This window comes from Parambassis ranga, chromosome 21 (genome assembly GCF_900634625.1).
Source record: "Parambassis ranga chromosome 21, fParRan2.1, whole genome shotgun sequence".
Lineage (NCBI taxonomy): Eukaryota > Metazoa > Chordata > Actinopteri > Ambassidae > Parambassis > Parambassis ranga.
In genome coordinates, this window is record NC_041041.1 from 22,316,143 (window position 1) to 22,328,974 (window position 12,832).

Sequence of the window (12,832 nt, forward strand, 5' to 3'; positions counted from 1 at the left end):
AAGGCCCCCACCCTGTTGTTAACCGTTCCTAAAAATCACTGTCTTCTTACAACAAAGATCTTATTTTCAGCAGATGACTGACTCGCCTGATCACTTGTCTCACTGTGTAACACAAACTGCCAGTTGTGGTACTTTTTACAGTAGAGAATATTTCCAAATATTTTATTTATATTACTTTTACTTTACTTTCTATTCTTTTACTAAAATGAACAATCTTCATCCATCTATGTTTACATGTAACCAATAGTTGATCAATAACCAGTAACCTGGTGGTGTTAGCTGTAATCCTGTCAGATTACCTACCGTAATTTCTCTATGTTGATCAATACATTAAATCTTAATCTTATAGTCATTCTCATGTCTTCATCTCTTCAACACTAGCAGAACTCTCTCACTTTGACGGCTCTTTGTTTCAACCTTTTTCGTGTTTTTCTCCTCAGAGGACCTTGATCGTCCCTCTCCCCGTCCATCGTGTCGCTTTAACTCATGCCACAAGTCTCGTGGCCACAAGTTAGTATTTCATGCGCACGTTATACATATTTCGTGGCCACGATTTATTTAGTTTATGCCATCAGAGGGGCTCCGTAGTAATCAGAAAGAAAAAAGAAGACGTGATTCTTTTGAGACTAGGGCAAAGAAAGTTAGGAATGTTGGAGAGGAGAGACGTGAGGATCAGACAGAAAAATAGAAAATCTGGTTATCTCTGCCATGAGCCCAATCAAACTTTCAACAGTACTGAAAAATCAGGTAGGGGACATCGTATGGTGCTGAGAGATGGTAATCTGTTGATTGTTTGTAAAGATGAGGAGCAGAGGGAAAGAGCAGGTAAGCTGAAAGAAATAGGTATGTCTGTCTGTCCCTAATCAATCAATGTGTTCTGACCCAATATTCCTGTTTCCAGTCTAACAGTTCCAGACTTCCATGTATCAAATCATTGTTGTAGTTTTAATGTGTGCAATGATTGATGACCATCCAGCAGCAGATAAAATGTGGTTATTCCATTTTGCATCAGGACATGGTCCACTGCCTCCAAAACTACAGCCTTCTTTCCATCTTGATGTCTTTCCACAAACCCCCATATTTGTATGTATTATCAGTTTTGTTTCTCGTATCTTTCTGAATGTTTAGACATTAATATCTTCCACTAATATAAACCATTCATGTTCTGTTTATGCGTGACACTAATGCATGATTCTGATTCCACAGCACGTTTACAATATTTCAGGGCTGTCTTTTAAATAATCCTCTGCTTCTCTGTCTGTATCCAACTTTGCTGCCAGACTTTATGATGCTACAGCACCTTGTACACAGCACATTCGTTAATGCACCGCCACTTTGACGAGGCCTTTCCAAAACCTTTATTTTTCAGCCATTCTTATTGCTTATTATTGTCTTTTGGTATGACCCAGTTACCACCAAACTTTAACTGTCAGGCAGTTACATTTGTCTCCAGAATACTCAAAATGGAGTCATTCTGGTCTCATCTGTCCATAGGACATTGTTTCACAAGTGCTGTGCTTTGTTCAGGTGCAGTTTTGTGAAACTGTCATGCTTCTGTGTGCTTTTCAGACACAATAACCACATTGTCTGTAGGATGCTCTAATTCATCCAGGTCCATCCAGGAAAAACCAAGGAGATGGTGGTGGGCTTTCACAGACACTCTGCCCCTGCCTCTATTCATACACCACATTATACAATAAAGTATTTATTTTGTTTCTTTCATGCACTATGTACAGTTTTACAAACCAATTCTACCTCCACTCATCTGTGCAATACCTTAGAGTCAGATCATCTTAGATATTAAAATATGTAAACTTATCCGACTCTAATCTTAATCTCAAGTCATGATGTGGTCTACCTCGACAGCAGCAGAGCTGAGGAAACGGTTTAGGGGAGTGGCGAAACGTCTTCAGAAAAAATGATTCCAGTTGCCTCAATTTAAACTCTTGGACAGAACTCACATTCTTGACTGTCAACAGAATAAAGTCGTGCCATATATTTTTCCTTGCATGATTGACACACCCATAAACAGAGAAATACTCCTGTCCCACATTTCAGCCTATATGGCTACCATTGACAGTAAAGGCTGTGGACAAAGCTTTCGTGATGTCACCTATTTGTTTGTTTCTGAAGAGCTGTTCTGAGGTTCGGTGGGAGGCCCCGAGACGCTCCAACTGTCACTATGTTGGCAACATTACAGTCCACCGAAACTCCAAATACGTAAATAGAGGGGGAGCACGAGTGGAGCTGAGGCAGGCAGGCGGAAACCTGCGCTGTGATAAAACTAGTGAGTTGAAACTGGAAGTTTATAAGAATTTATTCAACAATTGAGACCAAAATTGTCTCAATTATATATATATATAACATTTCATAGTGTTTTGTTTTTAGATTATTTATCATGGTGATGAACCCTGGTTGGTGGCCCCCTGTGAACTTTTGCCTAGGGTGCCAAGAGACTGTAGAATCGCCCCTGGAAGCTCAGAAGCCTCAGAAGCTCATGGATAAAGTCTGTAGGGAACGCCCAGGTTTCTTGCACAAAAATGGCGCATCATCAATGCGCACAGAGCCCGAGGCCGAAAGCCTGGTTTGCCAAAGTCCATTCATAACAACGCCGTGACAGCAGTGATCTCAGGCAGCAGGTGTGGGCTGTGCTGAGGCGGCTCCAGCAGAAAGCCGCTCATACCCTGCTGCCTAAACATTACGGCTGTGTCCCATTTCAGGGTCTGCATCCTTCGGAGGACGCAGCCTACGCGGTCTCAGGAGGCCGCGTCCTCCTGAGGATCCTCCGGAGGATCCTCCACCGTTGGTAAATGGGACGGTCTGGCCTTCAAATCACTTCCTGATTGTGGCGCGACGTCATAAATTTTGCCCCGGGAAAAACAAAAGCAGCGACAGCGACACAACACGGACTAGACAACAAACGGGACAACAGTGTGGATTTAGACATTTGGAATATTTTAATATATTTATTTGTTGTTGGAGGAAGAGGAGAGGCGGCTCCAGCGGCAGCAAAACCGGTGACGGCTCATTTTCTTCAGGCTGGGAGAGCGCAGTGGGGAGGTGACGGTAAGCTGCTGTTTAACCATATTATTGATCATAATTAATATACCGGTTACTGAGCAAACGCTAGATATATAACCAGTAGATAGACAAATATGATTAAATGTAATTTATATTTGATTCAATTGTAAGACTTGATACAGGGTCTGTTTGTAATTTTAATACTTTAAATAAATAGCTAAATGTGTAAGAACCCTGCAAATAACCCTGAAACCACTGCTTTAATGTGTCATTAAGCATCAGGTCTGTCACTACACCAGAGAATTACTGCTGGGTGGAGGAGAGTGGGGCTCCCTGCAGGACCAGCTGTCTGTCCTGGAGGAGGTGTACTGACCATCATCACCTCTGGAGGGTAAGGATACATATTTTATAGCTTTTCATATTTTAAGCTGCGTTGGAAGCCGCTCTGTTGAAGTTATTATTTTTATTTTTGCCCTTTTTAAAAACATCTTTAGTAACATGGCAGCCGCCGATCGTCAGCTCTGCAAACCCTGATGGACGATGTGGTGGACAGAGGAGACAGACACCCCCCTCCCCCAGATGATGTCCCACTCACAGCCAGAGGACTCCAAGGTCTTCACCGTGGCATCATCCAGTCCAGAAGCACCAAGGACTCCTGCTCAGCCAAACATTTATATATATGTTCTTTGTGAATAGTATTTTCTGCTGATCTTTTATAAATAATAAACTGTACATTTTCATAATGCCCACTGGTAAATAGTTAGAAATGTTCAAACTGTGTCTTTGTAAATATTGTACATAACACAACACACACACAATAAATGATTTACTGTGGTCACTGAGAAGTTGTTCAAAAGTTTACTTAAATTATAAATAGGTGATGAAACACATAATGTAACAAGGTTAGAAGAGTTTAAGAACACAGAGACAAGAACGATTTAATATCATCCTTTAATTTAATAAGTAACATTTAAATAACACAGAACATAAAATCACTGCTGTCCACCATCCTCTGTATGAGCTGAGGTCTGTCCGCTCTTTCTCTGCTCTCTCTCTCTCCCTCTCCCTCTCTCTCTCTCTCTCTCTCTCCCTCTCTCTCCCTCTCTCTCTCTCTCTCTCTCTCTCCCTCCCTCTCCAGTCTCATCTCCTCCGTTATCAATTGTCAGGTTTCTTCTGTTTCTCTCTGCTCCTCCTTCAACAAAATGCCAACAGGCAGAATGACCGTTTGATATAATAACGATAATATTGCTCCTCACGTGAACTATACTTTATACTGTACTACAGTACACAGTCCAGAAACAACCATTCAATCAAAACGTTTAGTTTACAGCGCCTCGTATCAACAGGACGTCATGTTTGTAAATATAAAACTCATTTTTTTAATGCCACTGTCACTACTAGCATTTTAAAACTCTCGAACTACTGCTCTTTACTTACATTTAAATGTGAATTCGGCACTACTGCCGGTGCCGCTGCCGCTCGCTTGGTCCGTCATCGTACTATTGGACAAAAAGTAGGCCCGCAAAGCATTGTGGGATATTTAAGGCCACGAAGGATGGTAGCGATGCGTCCTCCAAATTCAGGCAAAAGGAGGACGCATTTGGAGGACGCATTTGAAGGACCCTTCGACTTTTGGCGAATTGGGACAGCCTTCGCGCAGCTTTGTGACGTAAGCGGCCTTAAAATGCGCACTCCGAAGGATGCAGACCCTGAATTGGGACACAGCCTACGTTTCAGAACAAACCCCGATCCTCGGTGTTCACAGTCTTTCCCTGACAATACCGTCGGGCTTGACGTCACGGCAGCATCTTGTTTTTGTTATTGGATCTCATGAGATTGGCCCAGGATGGGTCACGTGACGTGACTTGGCACGTCAGGGCAAAATCATTAACTTTCACTTTTGATTCTGAGCTCTGGCAGATGAACAGCGGCAGCTGTAAGTTCTGTAGTTTTTTGTCACTTTACAAGAAACTAATAACTAAATAGGCTAAAAGAAAAAAAAGAAAGAGTCGGGCAGTTTACAGTTTAGACTGTGTTGCTGTTTTCCACCATCTGTCTAACCTGTTTGACTTTTGTTTTGCTTTCGTCGATTAGGTCAGCAACAGCCCAAAAAACGTAAGGTGAATATTATTCATGAAGCAATATTATAATGAAGCAATGAAAGGCTAAGCAATTTACAGCTTTTTAATTATTAAAGTTGTTCTTTTTGTCAGATGGATGAACTTGAAGAGGCCAAGAAAGAGCTGGAAATGTGGAAGGTAAGAGGGCAGCCGTCACATCATATCAGCAGAGACTGTCTGATTAGGTTTCAAGACCTACAGTCATGTTCAAAAGTCAGCACCACTCTTTAATTGTGTGTGTGTGTGTTAACATATGATAACATGTGCGTGTGGTGGTGCGTGTATGCAGGCAGAATCGCAATCGCGTCAAGAAAAGCAGTCTGATCAATCTGATTGGCCAAAACACATTGAAGATAAAATAATAAAATGATCCCTCTCCTTATCCCACAGCCCAAACTTGACATAGGCTACAAAATGTCATGGAACAGAAACGATTTTTATTGTCATGCTGTTTTAAAGCTTCGCCACCAGGGGGTGCTGCAGCACATGCAGCAACTCTACTTCTCACGTCATTGGTCGGGGGGACGCAGTATAGAACATGTTTAGAATATAAAATATATAAAAAATATTAAACGTTTTCTTTTTTTGTCTGCTTCATGCAGGTGAAAAGGACATATTGCTGTCCATAAGGTTGTATTTGCCTAATACTAATACCCACTGCAATCACATGATGTGTACTATGTTTTTAAACAAATAAACACATGATTAAAAGACAAACATTTGATCATGACTGTAAGTAACCTATTTCCACACAGGCACACAGACAATATGTTTGATATCAGTTTACCTCATTTGATGCCCATTCCCCTTACGTTTGAAGCAGTCATCTGTGACAGTAAAAAATATGAGAGGCTCCAAATGCTTGTTTCACCACATTGAATCATCTCCAACAGACATTTCTGTGAAATTAAACAGAATTGTTTTATTTTACAATTAGAATGAAATCTAATTGTTTTATTTTTCACAAGGAGACTTAAATTATTTGCTGCACTAGTTAGTTTGCAGGATTTTAATTATTATGCAATATTGGCACCACAGCTGTCAGCAAGATAAAGATGCGCCACAGTCAGAAAAGGCTTCCTGCCCAGCATGGAATGCAACAGAAAATCTTGAAAACAGATATCTATGCTGATGAGGATATCTGGGGTGGTAGTTTGTTGTACGGGGCACTATGTGTAAACAGAACTTAAGGTGACAACCATGTGATGCATTGTTGTATCAGTCCTCCACAGTAACTGCTTCACTTTCCATTAAGGCACTTCACCATAACTGCTGCCTCTCACCTAAAGGGTGTTCTGTGAGTAATGGTGAATGTTTGTGACTGCAAAGTTGTTTTTGTCTCCGCTCTCTTCCTGTCTGTCTTTAAGACAAAATTCGAAAAAGCTGACGATATGAAAGCCAGGCTTCTACTAGAAAAACTGGAGGAAGATGATGCTAAGACAAAGGCCCAGCAGGAGATGATGGCTTGTATTGAAAAGCAAGAGAAGAATAAGAAAGAATTCAGCCAAAGACTGAGCATTGAGGAGGTAGGCTGACCGTCATATCTGTACACATACAAGGTGCTCAGGCGACCACATTCATTCACTTGATTCTTTTATACAGGATAAAATCCGGAAGCTAACTGAAAAGAAACGTGACCTGCTGGACCAACTGAGAAAAAGTGAAGCTGAGTTGGAGGCTAAGAAGGCAGAGTGCACCAAACTGAAGCAGAAATTTAAGGTGAGAAAGAACACAGACATATCAGACAACAAATGTACCAGCTTACAGTCACTAACAATGACGTGTTACTGTACAGATCTATGCCCAGATTCCAGACACAGCTGTCAAGTTCACTGCTCCGAGTAAAGAGGCGAGAGATGGGACAGATCAGCCAATCAGAGGAGTGTTCACTATCCGCCAGAGAGCTAGTGTGTTTCTGCAGGGGCAGCAGGCACTTATTACATTTGAGGAAGACAAAGGTATCTATTATTATATGGTATGTTGATCCAGTAGGGGTACCAAACCCAGAAATACCATTTTGTAATAAAAGTCAATGTGTCAGGGTGACCATGATTGTCCGAATGGACACTGTGTAAACAAGACAAATATCTCCTCCAGTGGCCTCTCAGATCCTGAGGACTCCCAAGTGTTCTGTGTCCTGTGGGGACAGCATCCTTAATGTAAAACCAAAGAGAATCGTCATGGATCCTGCTGTGAAGTTTGAGGTACATTTTCACTGATGGTGAACCAGAAATATTAGTAGCTTTAGTTTCACAATTCCACTACTGCTACAGAATCGGCCTGAGATGTGTCGTCATCAGAGAAGGTAATGTATGAGCTGGCAAAGAGTGGACGAAAAGGAAGTGCAGCCAGCAGAGAGTCACAGGGGACAGACCACAGTCCTTCCTAGTACACAGACAGAACAGTCCAAAGATGATTCTTAGTGTCAAAGAAAGGTCCATTCATTTTTATAGGATCATCAAGCTGCCATTATTCCAATGTGCCATGCTTGAGGTTATATAACTCAGTGGTGTGGATGACGTGTCTTTTTAATCCATCAGCAGTGGCTTCATGCAACTAGCCAACACAACAGAAGATAAGAGACTGACTGTACCATGTTTTTGTTGCACAGTCCAGCGGGGCTTATCTCTTTTTTCATTTATAGTATGTTCGCTGTATCCCTGTAGGTTCACTTGGATGTTTCCAGAAAGGAGGTGAAGGTTTCCAACATCCCTCCCTCTTTGCCTGTGGAAAGAATTCAAGACAGACTGGAGATAAGCTTCTCCAGGCCCAGCAGAGGAGGAGGAGAGGTGGAAAGAGTGGAGTATGACAAGAATACAGGGACAGGACACATCATATTCCACCAAACTGGAGGTACAGCCTTCTGTGCTAAGGAGCCACAGTCTGTGTGCCCAAGTCCCACTACAGAGAAAAGAAAAGAATGTGTACAGTGGTGTGAAACAGTGTTTGCCCCCTTCATGATTTTTTTTTATTTTTTTGCATTTTTGTGACACTTAAATGTTTCTGATAACAAATTTAAATTTTAAACAAAGATAACACAAGGAAACACAAAATGAAGGTGTTTATTATTAAAGGGGAAAATCACAAACACTTGTTCACACCACTCTATATGAGCGTGCAAAAATATGTTTTTGTAAATACATTTTATGTATGCTATGTATGACAATATCTACCCAACTAATTTGTTAATAATTATGTTGCTAGGTCAGCTTTAAAAATAGCAGAATGAAAAACTCGGAAAAATTAACATCCTTAAAACCTGAGTGTGTGTGGTGTGTGTGTAGTTGCAGAGAGCCTGACCCGGAGAGGAAGGTACCAGGTGCACCTGGACTCTGAAGTGAATGTGCAAGTTCGACCCATTTGCCATTACCAGTTGTACAGGTTTCAGGTAAGCTTACAGAATGTATAGCAGTAGAAAGTGTTCTGCTGTGCCATCTGCAGAGAAATCCCACCTGTCTGCATTTCCTGGGTTGCTCTTGAGATAAAAAATGTATAGGGTTAAAAAATTCTTCAAATTTTCATCATATCTTTGACAAAAGAATAGTATAGTGCCTGTTTTGTTATTATACACCTTTTCAAATATAAAAACACAGCAAAACTATTAGAGACCTTGCACATCATTCATTTCACAGCATTAACCATTTTAACACAGAAGTTACAGAAGTAGGCTATAGTGATTTTAGCAGAATGACCTTAAACATTTTGAGAAATGCTTTCCATACTCAAGTGTTGCAAAAAAGATTGTGGGATGTTATATCACAGTGTGCAGAGCAATAACAAAGTCGATGTTTGTGTTCAGACCTTCTGTGGCGCTCCAAAGCGAACCATCCTCCTCGATGGCATTGTAGACACAGAGGATGAGGAGGACCTGCAGGACCTCCTGGAAATCCATTTTCAAAAGCCCAGCAATGGGGGTGGTGAGATAGAAAGCATCACATACATCTCCAGTGGTAAGACTCTGCAGGCCTTTTTCTGTGAGGACAACTCAATGTAACAAGCAGTCAAAATCATCAGAAAGAGCTCTGTCTGCCTGCTATGATTGTTACGAAATGAAAATCACTGGAAAATGTATGTTTTTTGAAGAGGGTATCTGTTTTCAGTAGTGGGCTTTCCTTTGATTCTATTTCCTTCACGTGTATCAGTGGATTTATGTAATATCTGTGACACAGGAATCAGTTCATAGCCACAGTCTTTGCTTTAACCCTGCTGAGGGGAATAATAGCGCCATTAAAAATGTAATTCCTGAATAAATGTCAGTTGCCTGCTTTGGTCTCAGTCACTGTGGAAATTAAAAGACAGAAATAAATCAATCACAATTGTTTTTGTCTTTTACTGACTGTAGCGGCAATGTTCTAAGCAGAAATAACAAAGCCACCTAGGCTGTGTGTGACAGGCTTTGTCTGACGCGTGTTCATACTCGTTGCTGATTGAGAGAATCCAACATGCGGCTCGGCTTCGTTCATTAGTTTATTTCAGTCTTTGTTCAGTCACACGGAAGTCCATTTCTTGACACAACAAAAAACTATGTGGTTGAAACACACGGTCAAAACAAATGGTTACAAAACACGGTCAAAAACTTTTTGGCGAGGCGTCCACACAGCCTTCCCAAACCATATAATCCAAGTGCACCTGTGTGCTTTACCTAAATAAATTTGGCTCCACCCAAGGACAGATGGAGCGGCCGCCCACTGGCAATTTAACATAACGCCAATTTGCATCTAACTTAGGCAAATACTTATTCAAATTTATAAACCAAATTAAGGAAAAATACACAAAATAAATTATCCCCATTATGGCATCTACACATCCGGCCCCTAATTATGGGGCTGTAAGACACATAATTATTTAACCTAAATGTTTTAACCATTTTAACAATGACTAAAGAGTTCATGCCATCAAATACAAATAGAGTACAATATACAAGGTATAATATGAACATTATTATTCAGTCCAAGGTGCCTGTTTATGGGGCAGCGATCCGCCTACGCCCCTTAACTGGCATCACAGAGCAGGCAGAGCCTGCTCACAGGCCTTTCCAGAACACTGGATTTTGTCTTTACGGATACACTTCGCACCAGGCCCTTTGCATCCAGCCTAGTTTGTACCACTCTTCCTAAAAGCCATCTTGAAGTACTGGGTCCAGCTTACGGATCATGCTTTGCTTTGGAACCAGTAGCTTTCCTCTTTGTAAAGTAGCAACCTCAGCTTTGAAGCTCTGGTGTTGACAGTGCCGAACAATTTCTTCTTCTGCTGCCGCGAGCTCTTTTACCGTCAAAGGACTTTGGTATAAAGGTTTGACCTTTTGACTCTGATTTCTAATGTTGATGACATGATGTGCCATTGTAGGGTCAGAACCTCTTCTTCTTTTGGATATGAACACCAGCTGACCTTTGACCCTGAGCATCCATGCTATGGCTCTTTTTAGGCGCCACCAGCTTGAGTAGTGATTTATTAACTTGTCCAGTGCACATGGGCCTTCAGTTATCTTTGCATGACACACTGTAACTGCCTTTCTCACTTCATCATCATCTTCAGATAGTTTAAAATCTCTGCAGCCATTTGTTTTCATTCTGCATGGGCCTTTTAGGAACGAGGGTCCTTCTATCCAAGTTTTGTAGGCCAGAAACTTCTTTGCTGGAAGTCCACGTGAAGCACAATCTGCTGGGTTTTCACAGCTTTCCACATGATTCCACTGGTTGACACTTGTAACTTCCCTGATAACCGCGACTCTGTTAGCAACAAATGTCTTCAGCCTCAGTGCATCATTTGCAATATATTTTAGCACAGCTGTGCTATCCGTCCAAAAAGCTGACGGCTGAAGATCCATCTGAAGCTCCTTTCTCAACACTTTATCCATGTTTACGGCTACCACAGCAGCTGCAAGCTCCATTCTAGGAGTGGTAGTTTGTTTTAGGGGAGCTACTCGAGCCTTTCCCATCATAAAGGCACAGTGCACCTGATTTTTATTGTTTGTCAGCTTCAGGTAGGAAACTGTTCCATATCCATGTTCACTGGCGTCTGAAAAATGATTCAACTGAGCTGCTGCAGCTTGTCCAAACTCTTCAGGTTTAATGCATCTGTTCATTTTAAAGGAAGACAGCAGGGGGAGCTGGTTCTCCCAGGTAGACCAAGCTTTTGCATATTCTTGAGGGATTTCTTCATCCCAAGACAACTTTGCTTTCGACAACCTTTGCAGAAGGATTTTTGCAGGAAGAACAACAGGAGCTAAGAAACCAAGTGGGTCATAAACAGAACTTACAATAGACAAGACACCTCTTCGTGTTACAGGTTTCTCTTTGTTAACGACTCTGAATTTGAAGGTGTCAGTGTTTTCACACCAAAGCACACCTAAAGCTCGTTCAACTGGAAGAGCATCCTTTGTCAGGTCCAGATCTCTCACTTCTTTAGCTCTGTTATCTTCAGGCACAGCTTTCAACAGCGCACGGCTGTTGCTAGTCCACTTTGTGAGATGGAATCCACCTGAAGCACATAGCGCTGTTAGATCTTTCCTCAAAGCAATAGCATTCTTTTCACTACTAACTGCTTTAAGGCAGTCATCCACATAAAAGTTCTTTAAAACAGTGTCCACAGCTTCATTCTCAGAATTGGGTCGGTTGTCTTGAGCTGTTCTCCGCAAAGCAAAATTTGCGCAGCTAGCAGAAGAAGTGGCGCCAAACAAGTGAACCACCATCTTAAACTCAGCCATCTCCTGCGTCAGATCCCCTCCTGGCCACCAAAGGAAGCGCAGAAAGTCTGTGTCCTCCTCTGGAACTCTGACTTGATGATACATGGCTTCGATGTCGGCCATCATTGCCACTTGCTCCTGTCTAAATCGGGTCAACACACCCACAAGTGTGTTAGTCAAGTCTGGGCCTTGAAGTAGCTCTTTATTCAGAGAAGTTCCTCGAAAACTAGCAGCACAGTCAAACACTACACGCAGCTTTTTCTTCTGTGGATGGTACACTCCATGATGTGGAATGTACCACACCTTTCCATCCTGTCGACTGAGCTGTGATTCAGGCACCTTGACTGCATAACCCTTTTTTAGCATGTCACTAATGCATTCTGTATACTCTATGTGGAATTCAGAATTTCTGCTCAACCTTTTCTTCAGAGTGAGTGCACGCTGGACTGCTGCATCACGATTGTTTGGCATCCTGAGTTCAGTCCTTTTTGCTGGAAGCTTGATATAATAATGACCATCCTTAAAGCTCACAGATTTAGACACAGAATTCATAAACCTCTGGTCTTCCACAGACATTTCAGTCTCCTCTTTAAAGTGATGTTCAGGAAAGTCAACCACATATTGCTGCTCAAGCAATTTTTCCACAGTACACACTGAGATGCGATTTACAGAGACGAGGTGCCGCTCACCCTCCTTCTGTGTTGTAAGGGGTCCATTGACAGTCCATCCAAGAATTGTTTTTACAGCATATGGACCGTCGTTTCTGCTGTGTATCACCTCCCATGGTTCAAAGGCTTCAGTCACATCATTGCCAATGAGCAATCCCACATCTGCATTTATGAAGGGCAGTTTCACTTGCTTAAGGTAAGACCATCTTTCAATGTCCTTTTGTTGAGGAATGTTTTCCTTTCCCACAGGGATTCTTGGTTGTGTGAAAGCCTTTGGAAGATCAATATATGTTTTTTCTTCTAGTCCACAGACTTCTAAGTCTCTCATGATGCGTCCT

The 12,832-nt window shown here is 41.8% G+C and overlaps 1 protein-coding gene across 2 annotated transcripts; it reads left to right on the forward strand.

The window, feature by feature from the left end:
• The first annotated feature begins 4,845 nt into the window (after positions 1–4,845).
• On the forward strand, positions 4,846–9,430 carry nmi (N-myc (and STAT) interactor). Of its 2 annotated transcripts, none has more exons than XM_028394442.1 (10): positions 4,846–4,957; positions 5,116–5,141; positions 5,235–5,279; positions 6,509–6,667; positions 6,744–6,860; positions 6,937–7,099; positions 7,239–7,345; positions 7,808–7,994; positions 8,426–8,529; positions 8,941–9,430. In XM_028394442.1, the coding sequence occupies exons 1-10, from the start codon at positions 4,852–4,854 to the stop codon at positions 9,133–9,135; spliced, it is 1,209 nt and encodes a 402-aa protein (XP_028250243.1). In that variant the 5' UTR covers positions 4,846–4,851; the 3' UTR covers positions 9,136–9,430. The 2 variants fall into 2 exon arrangements, with proteins under 2 accessions (XP_028250243.1, XP_028250244.1); XM_028394443.1 differs by having other exon boundaries at positions 4,874–4,957; positions 5,116–5,136.
• The last annotated feature ends 3,402 nt before the right edge of the window (positions 9,431–12,832 follow it).